At 55.1% G+C, this 18,892-nt stretch overlaps 5 protein-coding genes across 13 annotated transcripts in view; 3 read left to right on the top strand and 2 right to left on the bottom strand.

The window, feature by feature from the left end:
* Positions 1 to 9,322, top strand: part of IP6K1 (inositol hexakisphosphate kinase 1) — a 75,703-nt gene extending 66,381 nt beyond the window's left edge. For all 7 annotated transcript variants that reach the window (XM_050780900.1, XM_050780903.1, XM_050780902.1 and 4 more), the window contains 2 exons: positions 5,335 to 5,510; positions 5,953 to 9,322. In XM_050780900.1, the coding sequence (XP_050636857.1) occupies positions 5,335 to 5,510; positions 5,953 to 6,486 (710 nt within the window). In that variant the 3' untranslated portion in view covers positions 6,487 to 9,322. The remainder of the gene's footprint in view (positions 1 to 5,334; positions 5,511 to 5,952) is intronic.
* Positions 1 to 18,892, bottom strand: part of INKA1 (inka box actin regulator 1) — a 119,639-nt gene that overhangs the window by 84,290 nt on the left and 16,457 nt on the right. The window lies entirely within an intron of this gene.
* On the top strand, positions 9,669 to 12,138 carry GMPPB (GDP-mannose pyrophosphorylase B). 2 transcript variants are annotated; one of them, XM_050780950.1, is made up of 9 exons: positions 9,669 to 10,045; positions 10,172 to 10,252; positions 10,341 to 10,389; positions 10,524 to 10,666; positions 10,881 to 11,039; positions 11,128 to 11,206; positions 11,280 to 11,407; positions 11,491 to 11,673; positions 11,755 to 12,138. In XM_050780950.1, exons 1-9 carry the CDS (start codon positions 9,917 to 9,919, stop codon positions 11,884 to 11,886), a joined length of 1,083 nt encoding a protein of 360 aa, XP_050636907.1. In that variant the 5' UTR covers positions 9,669 to 9,916; the 3' UTR covers positions 11,887 to 12,138. The 2 variants fall into 2 exon arrangements, with proteins under 2 accessions (XP_050636907.1, XP_050636906.1); XM_050780949.1 differs by having other exon boundaries at positions 11,491 to 12,138.
* Positions 12,108 to 18,892, bottom strand: part of RNF123 (ring finger protein 123) — a 34,024-nt gene continuing 27,239 nt past the window's right edge. For both annotated transcript variants that reach the window (XM_050780715.1, XM_050780716.1), the window contains 8 exons: positions 17,922 to 18,061; positions 17,626 to 17,814; positions 17,452 to 17,527; positions 17,137 to 17,221; positions 13,001 to 13,143; positions 12,760 to 12,854; positions 12,549 to 12,634; positions 12,108 to 12,469 (listed from right to left, as the gene is read on the bottom strand). In XM_050780715.1, coding sequence (XP_050636672.1) covers positions 12,349 to 12,469; positions 12,549 to 12,634; positions 12,760 to 12,854; positions 13,001 to 13,143; positions 17,137 to 17,221; positions 17,452 to 17,527; positions 17,626 to 17,814; positions 17,922 to 18,061 — 935 coding nt within the window. In that variant the 3' untranslated portion in view covers positions 12,108 to 12,348. The remainder of the gene's footprint in view (positions 12,470 to 12,548; positions 12,635 to 12,759; positions 12,855 to 13,000; positions 13,144 to 17,136; positions 17,222 to 17,451; positions 17,528 to 17,625; positions 17,815 to 17,921; positions 18,062 to 18,892) is intronic.
* AMIGO3 (adhesion molecule with Ig like domain 3) lies at positions 13,305 to 16,780 on the top strand. The gene has a single exon (XM_050780865.1). The coding sequence runs from the start codon at positions 14,161 to 14,163 to the stop codon at positions 15,673 to 15,675; it is 1,515 nt and encodes a 504-aa protein (XP_050636822.1). The 5' UTR covers positions 13,305 to 14,160; the 3' UTR covers positions 15,676 to 16,780.

Raw genomic sequence — 18,892 nt, 5'->3', positions numbered from 1 at the left:
TTCGTTTACTTCCATCAACATGTTTTTTCCTGCCTTTTGGATTTGGTAAGACTGAAGCTTAAAACTTGGCAGTCTAGAACAGTGTTGTCTGATAGAACTGTCTGTAATTCTGTGTCTGTGCTTTTCAATATGGTGGCCACTGGCCATACTGAGTGGCTAAAATGTGGCCACTATGACTAAGGCAGTTAATTTAAATTTTATTAATTAAAATTTAAATCATTTGGCTAGTGTGGCTAGTGGTACTGTATTGATCATGTCCACAATCAGAGATCTGTGTATGTGCCCGTGTGCGCTTGTTTGCACATGTGTAGTTTTCCCCTCCCAAGGGATTAATAGTTTAAGGGTGATATATATGACTTCGGTGAGATTTTTATCTGATGATAAATACCATAAAATAGATTTAAAATGTTAAAGATAGCTGGGCATGGTGGCTCACACCTGTAATTCCAGCACTTTGGGAGGCTGAGGCAGGAAGATCACTTGAGACCAGGTGTTTGAGATCAGCCTGGGCAACATAGTGAGACCTCATCTCTACAAAAACTAAAAAAATTAGCTGGATGTGGTGGTGTGTGCTTGTCGTAGTCCCAGCTCTGAGGTGGGAAGATTGCTTGAGCCCAGGAAGTCGAGACTGCAGTGAGCCATGATGGCATCCACTACATTCTAACTTCTAGCCTTGGCGACACAGCAAGACCCTCTCTCATCTCCAGAAAAGATAAAAAAGTATTATGGCATGAGAATTCCTTTTTTTTGAGACAGAGTCTCATTCTGTTGCCCAGGTCAAAGTGCAGTGGTGCAATCTCGGCTCACTGCAACATCCGCCTCCCGGGTTCAAGAGATTCTCGTGCCTTAGCCACCCCAGTAGCTGGGATTACAGGCGCACGCCACCACGCCCAGCCAATTTTTGTATTTTGAGTAGAGACAGGGTTTCACCATGTTGGCCATGCTAGTATCGAACTCCTGACCTCAAGTGATCCGCCTGCTTTGGCCTCCCAAAGTGCTGGGATTACAGGTGTGAGCCACCACATCCGGCCTAGAATGGGAATTCTTACAATTGTTAGTGTTTTGAAGTAGTAGACAAATAACAACTGATTATTCTAAGAAACTGAGGGAAAGTGTGCTGAACCTTTTGTACATAGTTAATTTTCACAGCAATCTTTTGAGGAAGGAACTGTCATCATTCCCGTGTTATAGATGAAGAAATAGAAGCACAGGGGGATTAAGTGTTGTGCCTAGAGGTAGTGAGTGGTCAAGGCAGGATTCCAGAGCCTGTGCTTCCAGGGTGTTGAGATATTTCTACACCCTCCTTCATATTTTACCATCATGTGTTTATAGGTAATAGCAGGCAACAGAATTGATTCAGGCCAAATTTAAAAGTTACTTTCAAAAGAATGAAATGTTCATCATCACAGTGATGGTGAGTGTCTATCCTCTAAGATGTGATTACTCTGTGGATGGATTTGAGGCCTGGGCTATGAGACCCAGTGACTTTTGGCAGACATATGATAAGTCTGTACCTTTACACAAAAGTAGAAAGATAAGATTGTTGCAAATGGGATATATTGGAATAAAGACATGTATGTAAATGAATTAGGACCATAGATCGCTTTGAGCAGAAGGTTATAGAACTATTAAGGGATAAATTTATATATATTTGTATTTTATATATATTTATATGGCCAGGCGTGGTGGCTCACGCCTGTAATCCCAGCACTTTGGGAGGCCAAGGCAGGTGCATCACCTGAGGTTAGGAGTTCAAGATCAGCCTGGCCAACACGGCAAAACCCCATCTCTATTAAACATACACAAATTATCCGGGTGTAGTGGTGTGCGCCTGTAATCCCAGCTACTCGGGAGGCTGAGGCAGGAGAATTGCTTGAACCTGGGAGATGGAGGCTGCAGTGAGCTGAGATCACACCATTGCACTCCAGCCTGGGCAACAAGAGCAAAATTCCGTCTCAAAAAAAAAAAATATATGTGTGTGTGTGTGTGTATATATGTGTGTGTGTGTGTGTGTGTATATATGTGTGTGTGTGTGTGTGTGTGTGTGTGTGTGTGTATATATGTGTGTGTGTGTGTGTGTGTATATATGTGTGTGTGTGTGTGTGTGTGTGTGTGTGTGTATATATTTGAAACCAATGAACGAGATCTCTGTCTCTCTGTCTCTCATTCACTTGTTCAAATTTAGTGAGAAATGGTAAGACAGAAATATAAATCCAGGCTGGGTGTGTAGTGGCTCATGCCTGTAATCCCAGCACTTTGGGAGGCTGAAGTGGGTGGATCACTTAGGTCAGGAGTTTGAGACCAGCCTGGTGAAACCCCGTCTCTACTAAAAATACAAAAAATTGACGGCATGGTAGCCAACGCCTGTAATCCCAGCACTTTGGGAGGCCGAGGCCGGCAGATCACCTGAGGTTGGGAGTTTGAGACTAGCCTGATCAACATGGAGAAAAACCCCATCTCTACACAAAATTAGCCAGGCGTAGTGGTGCATGCCAGCTACTCGGGAGGCTGAGGCAGGAGAATCATCTGAACCCAAGAGGCAGAGGTTGCATTGAGCCAAGATTGTGCCATTGCACTCCAGCCTAGGCAACAAGAGTGAAACTCCGTCTCAAAAAAAAAAAAAAAGTTAAAAAAATGAGTCAGTCATGGTGGCATGCGCCTATAGTTCCAGCTACTTGGGAGGCTAAGGCAGGAGGATCACTTGAACCTGGGAGGCGGAAGTTGCAGTGAGCTGAAATTGTGCTACTGCACTCCAGCCTGGGCAACAGAGCAAGATGGCATCCTAAAGAAAGAAAAAGAAAAAAAATAAATCCAGTTTTTTCTAAAGATTCCTATTTGGAAATGTTAGAATCTGGTTTCCTTGTTTTTGTTGTAGTGCTACCAAGATGTCTTCCTTATTTCTTAGGCCTGGGCAAGGTGCTGGCTTGAGTAGGGCCTTGGTTCACTGATGGTGAGGGATGTATCCAAATCTTTAGTTTGCATATTGCCTGCAAGATAGATCTAAAGATAACATAGGCTGGGTGTGGTGGCCCACATCTGTTATCTCAGTTCTTTTGGAGGTCAGGGTGGGAGGATCACTTGAGGCTAGGAGTTCGAGACCAGCCTAGACAACATAGTGAGACCCTGTCTCTAAAAAAAAACATTAAAAATTAGGTAGGCGGCTGGGCATGGTGGCTCATGCCTATAATCCCAGCACTTTGGGAGGCCAAGGTAGGCAGATCACCTGGAGTCAAGAGTTCCAGACCAGTCTGGCCAACGTGGTAAAAACCCTGTCTCTACTCAAAATACAAAAAATTAGCTCAGGGTGGTGGCGGGTACCTGTAGTCTCAGCTACTTGGAGGCTGAGGCAGGAGAATGGCTTGAACCCAGGAGGCAGAGGTTGTAGTGAGCTGAGATTGTACCGCTGCACTCCAGCCTGGGTGACAGAGCAAGACTCTGTCTCAAAAAAAAATAAAAAAATAAAAAATAAATTAGGCATGCCTGTAGTCCTAGCTGTTCCAAAGGCTGAGGGTGGGAGGATCTCTTGAGCCCAGTGGTCAGTGCTACAGTGAGCTCTGGATCCAGCCACTGCACTCCAGCCTGGGCAACAGAGTGAGAGCGCATCTCCTAAAAAAAAAAAAAAAAAAAAAAAAAAAAAGGCCAGGCACAGGGACTCACGCCTGTAATCCCAGCACTTTGGGATGCCAAGGCAGGCAGATCACTTGAGGTCAAGACCAACCTGACCAACATGGAGAAACCCCGTCTCTACTAAAAATACAAAATTGGCCGGGCGTGGTGGCGCATGCCTGTAATCCCAGCTACCGGGAGGCTGAGGCAGGAGAATCACTTGAACCCAAGAGGCGGAGGTTGTGGTGAGCCAAGATAGCGCCACTGCACTTCAGCCTGGGCAACAAGAGCGAAACTCCGTCTCAAAAAAAATAAAAAATAGCAAAAATAAACATAAAAGTACTGTAGAGCTTAGGTTAAAAAACCAGAAAACAACCAAAAAACAACAACAACAAAAAGGATGTGGTATATACATACAATGGAAAATTAGCCAGAAAAAGGAATGAAATTTTGATACATACTTATAACATAAATGAATCTTGAATACATTTTGCTAAGTGAAATAAGCCAGATATAAAATGACAAATACTGTATGATTCCACTTATGAGATACCTAGGAAAGATAAATTTATAGAGACAGAAAGTAGACTAGAGGTTCCCAGGGGCTGGGAGGAGGGAAAATGAGGAGTCACTGTTTAGTTCTATTTAATGGATACAGGCAGGAGAATAGCTTGAATCCCCTGAGGCAGAGGTTGCAGTGAACCGAGATGGCGCCACTGCACTCCAGCCTGGGCAACAGAACGAGACTCTATCTAAAAAAAAAAAAAATTAGGCATGCCTGTAGTCCTAGTTGTTCCAGAGGCTGAGGGTGGGAGGATCTCTTTTCATTTTGGGAAGATGAAAAAGTTCTGCCGGGCGCAGTGGCTCAAGCCTATAATCCCAGCACTTTGGGAGGCCGAGACGGGCGGATCACAAGGTCAGGAAATCGAGACCATCCTGGCTAACACGGTGAAACCCCGTCTCTACTAAAATAATACAAAAAAGCTACTAGGGAGGCTGAGGCAGGAGAATGGCGTGAACCCGGGAGGTGGAGCTTGCAGTGAGCTGAGATCCGGCCACTGCACTCCAGCTTGGGTGACAGAGCGAGACTCCGTCTCAAAAAAAAAAAAAAAAAAAAAACCAGAGAAAAAGTTCTAGCTAGGTGTGGTGGCTTACGCCTGTAATCCCAGCACTTTGGGAGACTGAGGCAGGTGAATCACAAGTTCAGGAGTTTGAGACCAGCCTGGCCAACATGGTGAAACACCGTCTCTACTAAAAATAACAAAAATAAGCGGGTGTAGTGGCGGGCACTTGTAATCTCAGCTACTCAAGCGGCTGAGGCAGGAGAATAGCTTGAACCTGGGATGCAGAGGTTGCAGTGAGCCGAGATCACTCCACTGCATTCTAGCCTGGGCAACAGAGTGAGACTCCATCTCAAAAAAAAAAAAAAAAAAAAAGAAAAAGCTCTAGAGATAGATGGTTGTGATGGTTGTACAACAGAGTAAATATACTTCATGCCACTGAATTGTACACTTAAAAATGGCTGAAGTAAATTTTATGTATATTTTACCACAGTTTGTTTTGGTTAAGAAGTAATAAGCCAGTGGTGTGAAACCCACATTTGAGAGTTTCTGAGACAAGTACATACTGCATTAGGTAAAAGTGCCCTTTTATAGAAAAACTGGGTTGTGCTTTCCTGGCTGGGGCTGATGGTGAGTGTGGTTGTCATTCTTCTTGACCGTGGCCCAGAGTTCCTCCTGCTTGAGAACGTGGTGCACCATTTCAAGTACCCCTGTGTGTTGGACCTGAAGATGGGCACGCGGCAGCATGGCGATGACGCATCAGCTGAGAAGGCAGCCCGGCAGATGCGGAAATGTGAGCAGAGCACATCAGCCACGCTGGGCGTCAGGGTCTGCGGCATGCAGGTGAGTTACCTCTGCTCAGAGCCTAGGTGCTGCCACTTGCATGATTTGGGTTGTGCTCATACCTGCGTGCGATCTATGCCAAGTGTGTCCTCCTGAGCCCTTCTGTTCTTACCTGTTGACCTTGCTATGGGCCTCAGGTGCAGGACCACTGTGAGAGCCTGCTGCCTTGACATTGGGACACGTAAGACTCTTGCCTGTCAACAAGATGTTCTGATGTTGGAGGAGGGCTCCAAAGCTGGTGGCAGGGAACCCATAGGCCTGGTATTGCTTTCTCTTGGTTCTGCAATGGGAAAACCCAGGGTGAATGTGGCCTGCCCAGTTCCACTTAGATAGGTGAGCAGAAAAACTCAGGTTGGTCAAAGTGCTTTCAGACAGTGCTTGCCCAGGGCACTGTGAGCTCTTCAGACTTCCCTGGCATTCACCCTGTCTCCTGGGGTTTCAGGTGTACCAGCTGGACACAGGGCATTACCTCTGCAGGAACAAGTACTATGGCCGTGGGCTCTCCATTGAAGGCTTCCGCAATGCCCTGTATCAATATCTGCACAATGGCCTGGACCTGCGACGTGACCTGTTTGAGCCTATCCTGAGCAAACTACGAGGCCTGAAAGCTGTGCTGGAGCGGCAGGCTTCCTACCGCTTCTACTCCAGTTCCCTGCTTGTCATCTATGATGGCAAGGAGTGCCGGGCTGAGTCCTGCCTGGACCGCCGGTCTGAGATGCGTCTCAAGCACCTGGACATGGTGCTCCCTGAGGTGGCGTCATCCTGTGGCCCCAGCACCAGCCCCAGCAACACCAGCCCCGAGGCGGGTCCCTCCTCTCAGCCCAAGGTGGATGTCCGCATGATTGACTTCGCACACAGCACATTCAAGGGCTTCCGGGATGACCCCACTGTGCATGATGGGCCAGACAGAGGCTACGTGTTTGGCCTGGAGAACCTCATCAGCATCATGGAACAGATGCGGGACGAGAACCAGTAGGCCCTGTTCTGGGCCCCCAGAACCCCTTCCTCTCCACCCGCAGGCAGGGACCATTGTTCTGAACTTGCCGTGAGGACACACAGACTTGATTTTAAAGGGTTATATTTCTCTTTGGTGTAAACTAAAAGAAATGTTTTTAGCGGTAGCCTGGAATCCATATATATAAAGTGAAGGAGGGTAGACCACACGCCCTCTCAGCCAGGCTCCTCAGCTTTGTGGCTCTGATTGGTGTGTCCAGGCTGCCTTAGGAAGGAAGAGGTGCCCCTGGTGGGCTTGGCAGCAGGGACAGGGTGCCCTTGGACATTGGTTTCTCTTGTCTAGATCTTTGAGGTCTGTGGCTGCAGGGCTCTGCTGATTGTAGGGTAAAGCCCTGGGCTGGTGCAGGGCCCCTCCATGCCCACTCTTCCCTTGTTCCCCAGAAGTAGAGGGCTTTGGGTGCCCATTTCTTGGGGGCTTTCTGGTCTTATGCTGTGGGTGTCAGCTAGCTCTTTAATAGGTGCCCTCAGGGCACCACAGGGCTTACTGCACAAAGCTGGACCCATCCTTGGGTCTGATCTTAGTGTGGGGCTAGATTAATGAAGCTGGGCTGAGGCCAACTTATGGCAGAGGGCAGGCCCTGGGTTCCCCAGGTACCTGTTGGCATGTGACAGGTTGGCACCTGTCCTATTCCCGAAACAGCCAGCCTTTCTCACCAAGTTCCTTTGCCTAAGAAGACCACTCCCTCCTACCCCACTGAAGTGGGGGATAGTCGGTGTCCTAGCAGGCCTCAGGGCCTCTGGTGGCTCTGGCCTAGACAGTATTTGCAGTTCTTGTGCTATGGGTGGGAGTCGTCTTCTTTAAGTTTCGGCAGCTGTGCTGCTGCTGGATGGGCTGCTCCTCCCAGGGCTCAAGGGCTGTGGTCCGCTCAGGGTCTCATTTCCCCAGGCCAAGTTCAAGGCGGCAGCTCTTTGTGAGGCGCTCTTGGCCCTGGGCCTAGAGAGAGAACTTTAAGCTTTTTTGCTCACAGGGACATGGTGTGGGCTCTGGGTGCAGGTGCCCACATTCTGCTGAGAGCTTTGTCTGATCAGTCCTGGGTCCATCAGTTTGTCCATGTGTCCAGCTGCCAGCCCCTGTCCCTCGGGATCCTTCCTCTGGGGTGTAGCCTTGTTCATTAGTATATACTCATTCCTTCATGCTTTCCTCAGCAGAACACTCCCACTTCTGAGGTGAGCTTTTGCCTCATGCCCTTCCTCCACAGGTGTTGCCTTTTTATAAAGACCTGATAGCAGAATAAACTGGTGGTGTTTCCCTGTTGACCCAGCACCCTTTCTGTGGGCCTAGAATATGGCCCTCAACACTGACAGTGGGACAGTGAGGGCTTGAGGAGTGACCCTTCCTTTCTCATGGTTTTAGTCATTTTGGCTGCCAGCCCTTAATGGCACAGACCTGCTGCTTCTAAAACAGATGGCCAGGACATGACACCGATTTCAGCCATTGCCAGGGTTAGCACCCTCTCCTTTGAGCCTAGGGTCACTGTTCATTGTCACTTTAGGCAAGTGCCTGTTTGGCATTAAAGGTAAGCCTGCCAGCTGTGAGAGGCCTTGGTAACTGATGGACTCATTTCCTGGTCCTTAGAGATGCAGCTTCTTAAGGGCTCCTTGATGGATGCCATCTCTCCTAGCCCCCGGCTCTGGTGCCACTGGTGGACAGGTTCCCATTCTTTGGGGCTGGGAGGGACAGCTTGGCTGTTTCTGGTCAGAAATTACGGTTTTCTCTCCTGTACCATTCTGTGGCTTCAGCCATGGGGGCAGTAGCCCTTCATTAGTGTAGACTTAGTCATTCCCTGGTAGGGTGGAGGGTAAGGCATAGGGTCTGGAGCTGTTTGGGACCTTTTGGGGATGTCCTGTGCCTCCCAGGTTCCTAGATTCTGGGAGGAGAGGCTGCCACATTCTGCTGCTCCTCACATTGAGCAAAGGCTTCATCCACTTACATTCAGTATTTTCCTGGCACTACAAAGAGTGGGAAGGCCTGGGATTTGCTGCTGCTCCCCTAGAGCAGGGCCCCTCTTTTCAGCACTTTGGACACCTGGAGACCCAGCCCTGTTATTTAATGGTAGTGGGCAAGTGTGTGTGCATACTGTCTGCCACTGCTTTCTCCCTGCCCCATGCCAGAGCCCTCTCCCTGCCAGGCCCTGCCTTAGCCCCAACTTGGGACCAAAGTGCAACATGGGATCATGGGTTGGGGTGCTCCGGTGACCCCTCTCTATAGTGCTTCCCTGGGCCAAGCTGACACCAGCCCCTGAGGGTGGGGTGGGACGGGTGGTGCTTAAAAGAGGAAGGGGACCAGTGTAGCAAATTGCTAGGGACCCCCACCCTTCCCTCTCTGGGCCTGTGCAATGGGCGTAGGGATTCCCATCATGGGGCCTGGCGCCTGTGCTAGTTCCGTAGCTGCTGTTCACGCGCTCGCTCCTGACCACATGCACGTTCCCTAGATGCAGATTGCTTTGAACTTTAAAGCTGTACAATTTGGTTATGTTTGTGCTGACTTAAAAAATATTTTAATGAGAAAAAAAATGGACAACCCTGGGAAGGACCTGGTTCTTTTGCTTCTCGGGGAACTGTAAGCCCCCGCGTTCTGGGAATCGCTCTCTGCTCCTCTTCTTGGAAGCTAAGCCTGTCCCCACCGCCCGAGGTCTGCGCCCGGACACTAACCCGTGGCTCCCGCCGCAGTAGTGTTTGCTTTGGACCTTGCGTGAGGGGTGCTCGGTCCGAGCCCGCTCCTTTCTGTACACCTAGCGCTGCCCGCCCCGCTTGTGTCTGAGGTCGTGTATGTCAAAAATAAAGCCGCTAGAAACGGAGGCGAGTCTGTCTTTGTGAAAATCCCGTGGTCCGGGAGCCTTCCCTGATCACCCTCCCTCGGGGCTGGGCCGCGACGCGGGCCGTGGGGGCGGGCCGCGGGGTGGGGCGGGGCCGGCGGCTGCTGGACGGCGCGAAGCAGGGAACTAGGCCTCACCCTTGGCGCCAGTTCCGCCTTTGGATCCGCCAATGGCCAGCTGACCCGCGGGTCCCGGCCCGGGTCTCCATGGCAGCCCGGCGTACTCGGGCGCTCATTGGCTACGTGTGTCGCAGCGCTGCGACCCAACGCTCTGTCGCCGGCGGCCGTGCCACGTACGCGGCAGCCGATTGGCCCGCGGTGCTCGCGTCACTGCCCGCGCCGGGTCCGCCCTGAGTTCGTGGCCAGCAGCCGTCCACCCGGCGTCGCGTTCTGGGTTGTGGCGGCCCTGGATCCGGCGTCAGGGCGACCGGGAGGACGAGGTGGAGCCAGAGTCGGTCAGACGGGTTGGTGAAGGGCGCGGGGCCGGGCACGGCGTTGGGAGTGCGCTGCAGGGACCGACTAGACGGGCTGCAGGCACCTCAGAGCCCGGGACACCCCCTCAACGTCCGCAGGCGCGATGAAGGCACTGATCTTAGTGGGGGGCTATGGGACGCGGCTACGGCCGCTGACACTGAGCACCCCGAAGCCACTGGTGGACTTCTGCAATAAGCCCATCTTGCTGCACCAAGTGGAGGCGCTAGCTGCGGTAAGACCCTGGGTCGGGATCGGAGTCGCTTTCGGATCTGGCAGGACTAGGGATGGCCAGTGACTAGGGGGTCAGGGGCTCCCGTACCTTCTGACTGAGCCCGCCCGTTGGCCTGCGTTCTGACAGGCAGGCGTGGACCACGTGATCCTGGCCGTGAGCTACATGTCGCAGGTGCTGGAGAAGGAAATGAAGGCACAGGAGCAGAGGGTGAGGCACGGACTCTTGGCCCTTATCCTCGGTCCCCACCCAACTTCCCATCCTGGTAGAACCTGACTGGGGGTCCTCTTCCTTCCAGCTGGGAATCCGAATCTCCATGTCCCATGAAGAGGAGCCTTTGGGGACAGGTCAGTAGAGAAAGGTCCCTTGGGGAGGGTTTAAGGCCAGGAAAAGGGTAAGACCCAGCCTGCATTGGGCCTGTTGAGCCTGAATCCAGGGACTCAGACCTCCAGCAAGGTTGTGACCTGTCCCTTTCCCCCAGCTGGGCCCCTGGCGCTGGCCCGTGACCTGCTCTCTGAGACTGCAGACCCTTTCTTCGTCCTCAACAGTGATGTGATCTGCGATTTCCCCTTCCAAGCCATGGTGCAGTTCCACCGGCACCATGGCCAGGAGGGCTCCATCCTGGTAAGGCGCCAGGTCTTGTTTCTCTTGACACTTCCACCCTCCATGCCCAGCCTCCCCTGCCCCCTAGCCTTCATCTGCCTTCGGATGTTATGGGTACAGAGCTGTGCAGTATGTATCTTTAAGCACTTGGGGCAGTCTCTGAGATCTGGAACGGCATGTATATCAAGGCTCAGGAACACTGGACTAGGTCCGAGGTCCCCTTCCTTGCATTCAGGTAACCAAGGTGGAGGAACCCTCCAAGTACGGTGTGGTGGTGTGTGAGGCTGACACAGGCCGAATTCACCGGTTTGTGGAGAAGCCGCAGGTGTTTGTGTCCAATAAGATCAACGCAGGCATGTACATCCTGAGCCCTGCGGTGCTGCGGCGCATCCAGGTGTGTAGTAGGAGACAGCTGTCGGTGGGCTGTGGTGGGGCAGGCCATCACCGCCATGACCCTGCTCACAAGCTGCCCACTCCCACAGCTGCAGCCTACGTCCATTGAGAAGGAGGTCTTCCCCATTATGGCCAAGGAGGGGCAGCTATATGCCATGGAGTTGCAGGGTGAGGCAGGGAGGCCACAGGGTGGGGGTGGTCTGTGGCTGGGCTGAGGGCCCTGATACATCCCTCCCTACAGGCTTCTGGATGGACATTGGGCAGCCCAAGGACTTCCTCACTGGCATGTGCCTCTTCCTGCAGTCACTGAGGCAGAAGCAGCCTGAGCGGTTGTACTCAGGCCCTGGCATTGTGGGCAACGTGCTGGTGGTGAGGCCCTTGCCCAGCCCATCATTAACCCCCTCAGTCTTGGGAGACAAGTGGCCCACTTGTATTTTTCCCACCACTCTCAGGACCCAAGTGCCCGCATCGGCCAGAACTGCAGCATTGGCCCCAATGTGAGCCTGGGACCTGGCGTGGTGGTCGAAGATGGTGTGTGTATCCGGCGGTGCACGGTGCTGCGGGATGCCCGGATCCGCTCCCATTCATGGCTTGAGTCCTGCATTGTGGGCTGGCGCTGCCGTGTGGGCCAGTGGGTAAGCCTGTGGGCTGGGCCAGGTGGGGAGAGGGTCGGGGAGTGTGCCTGTCTCCCTGACAAGGCCTATCCTCTCCTGGAGGTTCGCATGGAGAACGTGACAGTGCTGGGTGAGGACGTCATAGTTAACGATGAGCTCTACCTCAACGGAGCCAGCGTGCTGCCCCACAAGTCTATTGGCGAGTCAGTGCCAGAGCCTCGTATCATCATGTAAGGGGATGCAGTGGGGCTGGCCAAGCCCCGGTTTTCCCATCAGCAAGGGGAGAGTGCTGGCCTGACACATCAGAAGACCCTGGACTTGTTATCTGTCTGGGGGGCACTGGGTGAAGCTGAAGCTGTTGGACACCTGCCTTCTCATGTGGACATCATCTGGCAGGATCCCTGCTGGGCACACCCCACAAACCCTACTCCCTCAAGAAGGGCCAGGGCCAGGGCTGTATGGAATAATAATTTAATGCTGACTGTGGCCCTGACTGAGAGTCAAGCTCAGGCACAATTAGGGCCATGGCTGGGCTCCCACCAATGAGGATACAGGCAGGCAAGGAGGTTGAATGTGGTGGTGGTGGCGGTTGGGGGGGGGCAGATACAGGAGAAGGGCAAAGGGAGCTCATAAATAGGGCCCAGCCTGGCTCTGGGTTCAAGGGTGGAGGTTCCAGGATGGCACAGGCTGTGAGGCCTAGGCAGCTGAGGAGGTAGTACTCGTATTGGCTCCCTTCTCCCAGTCCTCTACAGACACGATGGTGGCTTTGCAGAAGAAGCAGTCCTTGTTGTTCATCAGGTGCTGGTTGATGCAGGCTCTACAACAGGGGAGGGGATGAGGACTGCCCTGCATGTATCTACTGCTCTCCCCACTACCAAGCTGTGGGGACCACTTACTTGCACGACTTGTGGCCACAGGGCTGGAACACAGCAGAGATGGGGTGGGCATAGCAGATGGGGCAGAGGTCCTCCTCACTGGTGGGCTGCAGGGAGAAGAGTGAAGGGTGGGCTGGAGTTGGATGCCTGGCTGTGTGGATGTCTGCTGTGCCTATGTAGGAGTGCACACATATTCAAGTGGCATGGACCTGTGCACCATGGTCCCACTCACCAGAGAGGCAGCTGCTGCCTGGGCAGATGCAGAGGTCAGGTGTGCCAGCATCTGTTCCACTTGGGCCAGCTCATCGGCACTGATATAATCCGCATCTGGGGAGTGGTAGGTAGTGTCAAGTCAGAGGTAGATGAGGATGTCATGCCTTTTAAATATTCCCAGCCTAGGACTTTGCTGTTCTTAAGGTTCCTGACCCGATCCAGCCCCAGATCTCCCTGACCCACCCCACCAGCCCACTCACAGCTCTGCAGGGAGAAGCGCTTCCGATCAGGGGCTGGCAGGGCAGTGCCAGGTGCTGGGGGCTCTGGCTGTCCCAGGAGATAGCATATTGAGCGTAGCTGGAAGCAGGGATCTGCCAGGAGTACTGATGTGGCTCGCTCTCTCCTAGGTAGGGGATGGTGCAAGGGCAGTCAGAAGGCTTGGGGCCTGGCTAAAAGTAGTCTCTATTGGGATTGCCAATGAGGAGTGCCACGGCTTGTACATAATCACTGCCCCCCTGCATCCTTTCCTTTCCGTCTCCCTGCTTCCCAAGCCCCAAGTCCACACAGCCTGGGGTCTGAGACGGAGTCTGGCCCTGTTGCCCAGGCTGGAGTGCGATGGCACGATCTAGGCTCACTGCAACTTCTACCTCCTGGGTTCAAGTGATTCTCCTGCCTCAGCCCCCGGAGTAGCTGGTATTACAGGCGCCCACCACTACACCCGGCTAATTGTTGTATTTTTAGCACAGACGAGGTTTCACCAGGTTGGCCAGGGTGGTCTCGAATTCCTGACCTCAGGTGATTCACCCGCCTCGGCTTCCAAAAGTGCTGGGATTACAAGCGTGAGCCACCGCACCCGGCCTGGGGTACCACTTTAAGAGGGCTCAGGGGAGCCACCTTAAGAGAGTCCATCTGCACCATAATATATCACTCAAATAAGTCATTTCTAATAAACACTAACAGCAGCTTGGAGACATTCTTCCAGACTCCCCCTTTTACTCCTCGAGGAAAAAGGAGCGGCGGAGAGCTGCCAGCCAAAGGCAGACTGGGGCTTTGGGGTTGGGCTCACTCCTCATCTGGCGGTCATGTGGGGCCATTGGGCACTAGGGGATGCAGCCGCCCCGCCTCCTCAAACGGGAGCCAATAGGAGCCCGAGCCCCGCCCCTGGGGGGGAGTATTTAGGAGCCGATCAGGAACTCGCTTGAAGAGGGCTCGGGAAGCCGAAGGGAGCACGGAGAGAAGTGCAGCCCCGCCTCACAACCTGGGAACCGCACAGTAGGGGCCGTCGGCCGGCCAGAACCCGCCGTGCCTCCTCGGCAAGGGCCATCCGGTGCCACCCATGTCGCACTAGAGCAGAAGTGGGTGAGTCCTGGAACTGCGACCTGCACAGAGCTGCTCTGTCCTGTCCCTGGTTGTCGCCGCCATGACCTGGCTGATGCTGCTGGGGGCACTGCTCTGCATGCTGTGCGTTGGGTTAGGCACCCCGGACTCCGAGGGTTTCCCGCCCCGTACGCCCCACAACTGCCCCCACAAATGTATCTGCGCTGCCGACCTGCTAAGCTGCACTGGCCTAGGGCTGCAGGATGTGCCGGCCGAGTTACCTGCCGCTACTGCGGACCTCGACCTGAGCCACAACGCGCTCCAGCGCCTGCGCCCCGGCTGGTTGGCGCCCCTCTTCCAGCTGCGCGCTCTGCATCTAGGCCACAACGAACTAGAAGCGCTGGGTCTCGGCGTCTTCGCCAACGCCAGCGGACTGAGGCTGCTCGATCTATCATCTAACGCGTTGCGGGCGCTTGGCCGCCATGACCTCGACGGGCTGGGGGCGCTGGAGAAGCTGCTTCTGTTCAATAACCGCTTGGTGCACTTGGACGAGCATGCCTTCCACGGCCTGAGCGCGCTCAGCCATCTCTACCTGGGCTGCAACGAACTTGCCTCGTTCTCTTTCGACCACCTGCACGGTCTGAGCGCCACCCACCTGCTTACTCTGGACCTCTCCTCCAACCGGCTGGGACACATCTCTGTACCTGAGCTGGCCGCGCTGCCGGCCTTCCTCAAGAACGGCCTCTACTTGCACAACAACCCATTACCCTGCGACTGCCGCCTCTACCACCTGCTACAGCGCTGGCACCAGCGGGGCCTGAGCGCCGTGCGCGATTTTGCGCGCGAGTACATATGCTTGGCCTTCAAGGTACCCGCGTCCCGTGTGCGCTTCTTCCAGCACAGCCGCGTCTTTGAGAACTGCTCATCGGCCCCAGCTCTTGGCCTAGAGCGGCCGGAAGAGCACCTGTACGCGCTGGTGGGTCGGTCCTTAAGGCTTTACTGCAACACCAGCGTCCCGGCCATGCGCATTGCCTGGGTTTCGCCGCAGCAGGAGCTTCTCAGGGCGCCAGGATCCCGCGATGGCAGCATCGCTGTGCTGGCCGACGGCAGCTTGGCCATAGGCAATGTGCAGGAGCAGCATGCCGGACTCTTCGTGTGCCTGGCCACTGGGCCCCGCCTGCACCACAACCAGACGCACGAGTACAACGTGAGCGTGCACTTCCCGCGCCCAGAGCCCGAGGCTTTCAACACAGGCTTCACCACACTGCTGGGCTGCGCTGTGGGCCTGGTGCTCGTGCTGCTCTACCTGTTCGCCCCACCCTGCTGCTGCTGCCGCCGTGCCTGCCGCTGCCGCCGCTGGCCCCGAACACCCAGCCCTCTCCACGAGCTGAGCGCACAGTCCTCAGTACTCAGCACCACACCGCCAGACGCACCCAGCCGCAAGGCCAGCGTCCACAAGCACGTAGTCTTTCTGGAGCCAGGCCGGAGGGGCCTCAATGGCCGCGTGCAGCTGGCAGTAGCTGAGGAATTTGATCTCTGCAACCCTGGAGACTTGCAGCTGAAGGCTGGCTCTGAGTCCGCTAGCTCCATAGGCTCCGAGGGTCCCATGACGACCTAGACTGCCCAGGGCCCCCACCCAGGCCCCCACCCTCTTGCTGCTCGCCCTGCTGTCTGCTTCGGTCCAGAGAACTGGCAGATGCTGGTGGGAAGCACTGTGCCTGGCCCCCCAGCTTCCTGTATGGGCCTCGAAACACAATGGGCTTTCTCACTCACTGGTAGAGACAGGCGTCGTAGTCCCCAACCTGCCTTCTGCTCTGCCCCTGCACAGGACCCAAAGGCCCCAGGCCCTGCAAGCTGTGCTAGTGCCTGCTTTCCCGGGGAATTCCTAGTGCCCAAATGCCCTGTGAGCCTGAGAGACCCAGGCCCCTGTGGCTTTCAACACAGCACAGCCGTGGAAGTAGCTGTGTTCTTCTACAGCCTGTGGAAGAACCCCTGTAGCAGAGCCCCCTGTCCACCCTCAGGGGTCGAGGCAGCTCTCCAGGAGTGGTGCTGAAGAGCTGACGCAGGGTCATCTCCCCTTCCCAAGGGGGTGGGAGGGAGTGGGCCCACAGGGAAAAGACGACGGCTCTGAAGGAAGATGTCGCCCACACCCCAGGACAGAAAGAGGAAACAAGCCTGCCCTCTGGTGAAATGGGACTCCCTCCCAACCGCCTGAAAGCTTCACAGATTCACGCAGAGTCCAGTGGGCAGGAACTAGGCAGGAAAGGCTCCTCAAGAGACTCCTGGGGGGGCTGGCCTAAGCCCCAGTCAGAGGCCCTGCTCTCTCTGGCCCGGGGCATCCAGCTGTTGTTCTGAAGGCACAGCCCATTCCGTGGGCTTACAAGACACAGTGAAGGGGATCATGGCCTGCGCCCCTGCTTTTCAGCAGTAAAAAGCCCAAAAAGCCTGGAGAGCATGGCCAAGTTGGGAGGGCCGAGCCGGAACTCCATGTCCCTCGAGAGCAGGGGCCTCTTAAGGGCTGGCACTGGTCTCAGCCTAATGGCTGAGGCGGTGCCCTGGCTTCACATGCATCTCACTGCTCCCACTGCGGGAGGGCAGGGAATGGGTGTCTGGGAGCCCTTCATGTGTAGGGCCAAGCTGGGGGCCCCCATGGCCATCCTGGACCCCACTGCTCCAGAGTTTCTTAATAAAGGCAGCACGTGCTTATTGCTGGAGCCTTTGCAGACAATGGCGGTCCTGTGTGTGTTCAGCTCTCCCGGCGGCCTGGCCCTGTCCACCACAGGATGACACACCTTCCGGAGTCCTGCCTCCCATGCCCGGCCTGAGGCATGGCCACAAACCAGTGGCTCTGTGGGCCAGGGCCACCTGTCCTGCTGGGGTCCCAGATTCTCCTACTTAGAGAAGCTCCCTCTGACCCCTATTTAGGCCGTTCACACCTCACTACCTTCCCTCTGCCTCAAAACCTGATACTGAGGTCCATTTTCCAGATAAGGAAACTGAGGTACCAGGAGGCCCTGTCCAGCCCCTTCTCACCAGACACACCCAGCTCCCACAGGGGCCCACGGTCCCAAACACTCACTCTGAGGCTGGGCCACGCACCAGGAGCTGCACCAGGATGCCCGTCACTGCCACCAGAATGGGGTAGTGGTCCACACTCTCTAAGCCTGAGGGGAAGGGGAAGAAGGACATGAGCCACCCACACGCTCCTGCTGCAAGGACTCCGGGCCTGACACGGTCCACCCTGCCCACTGCCCTCCCTACAGAAGGGTGAGCCAAGGCTGCAGAGCGCCAAGCCTGGCTGTCCGGGGGCAGAATGTGGAATTGGGCATCACTGTTCCTAGCAGAGGAACCAAGGCCTGTAGTGTGTTGGGGTGCAGGGCATCTAGGTCCTCACCAGGCAGCCGTAGGGTGACCACACGATCAAACAGGTTCCTCTCAGCTGTCACTCGGTTCAGCACCTGGTTTAGCAGCTGTGAGGGGAGCAGGAGTCCATTGGTGGATGGGGAGCGCCACCACTGATGAAAGGGGCATTCCGAGGGTCCCACCCTTGCTGCCCAGATGGCCACACCTGTGCAAGACGCCGCAGCAGCATCTCGGAGGTAGGCCGGGTCCAGTCAAGGAATATCTCAGGCACCAGTGTGATAGTCATCTCCAAGACACGCAGCAGGCTGACTGAGAGGTCAAAGCAGGTGGCACATACCTTGAGCTGCCGGCTGTCCACAAAGTTCCGCTCCAGGCGCTCAGCAGCCTGCTGGATCTGATCCACCAACACGTGGACATGCAGCGGTCAGCACCTGGCTCTAGCCCGGGACCAGGCCTCATCCCCTGCACCACCCTAACCCACGAGGCTGCACCACAGCCCACCTCCTGGATCATGCCAATGAATTCAGAGAAGGCCCAGTTGAGCTGATTGAGGACACTGTTGAGGAAGCTGGGCGCCACATCAGGACCCTGCTGCAGGAGGTCCGCCATGTGCTGCTGCAGCAGGGTGGAGGGGCAGGGCTCTGCAGGGGGACAGGAGGTAGCATCATCAGGGACTCCACTGCAGTGGCCTCTGCCTGTTTGCCTCTGTCCTCGCCCATTGAGACTTTGGTATAAGGACAGAAAGACAGCTCCCTAGGAATGCTCAGGTCATGAAAGCAGGGGACAGGGGACAGCTGCCTTGTAGTTAGGACAGAATCTGTCCCCTCCTTCTAGTAGGCAAACTCCAGGCTGCAGTTGTTTCCAGCTCTGACACCACACCATCCACCCCAGGCCTGGAGCAGCCACACAGCCAGAGCCTGACCCTCAGCAAGTTCTGGGTCACATACCCTTCAGATAGGGTCAGACCTAGACAGGGTGGCTTAGACGCTTCCCCACCAGCACCAAGGCCAGCTCCTCCAAGAGCCTACTCTGAGCCCTGCTGCAAACCTGCTGTCCTCTACTGTCCTCTGCTGCCCTTGGCCTGGCCTTGGCATATGGCCGAGGTGGTGGGCGCCAAGTCTGGGCTGGCAGGCAGCAGTAACCAGAGCCCTCAGCTGCAACTGGCCCGGCGCACCTCCCCACCAGCTTGATGCAAATCAATAGTTCCCGCAGCAGCAGGACGGGCCTGGCCCCACTGCTGCTCTCCACTTGCAGCTCAGTTCCACCCTGGAGGCAGGACCACAGCAACTGGCAAGGACTTGCTGTGTGACTTAGCACAAGACACTCAGCCTCTCTGGGGACACCCTTCAGATCAAAACACTGCCCACAAGGGCAGAAACAGACTACATGAGCCAAGAAGAGCCACCACGAAGGGTGAAGACAGTGTGTGGTAGGCACTCTGCAAGGGCCAGGCCTAGGGTAAAATCCTCGGG

Source organism: Macaca thibetana, chromosome 2, assembly GCF_024542745.1.
Source record: "Macaca thibetana thibetana isolate TM-01 chromosome 2, ASM2454274v1, whole genome shotgun sequence".
Taxonomy (NCBI): Eukaryota; Metazoa; Chordata; class Mammalia; order Primates; family Cercopithecidae; genus Macaca; species Macaca thibetana.
Note: the sequence above shows the minus strand (reverse complement) of the source record. Positions and strands in the feature narration are given on the sequence as shown.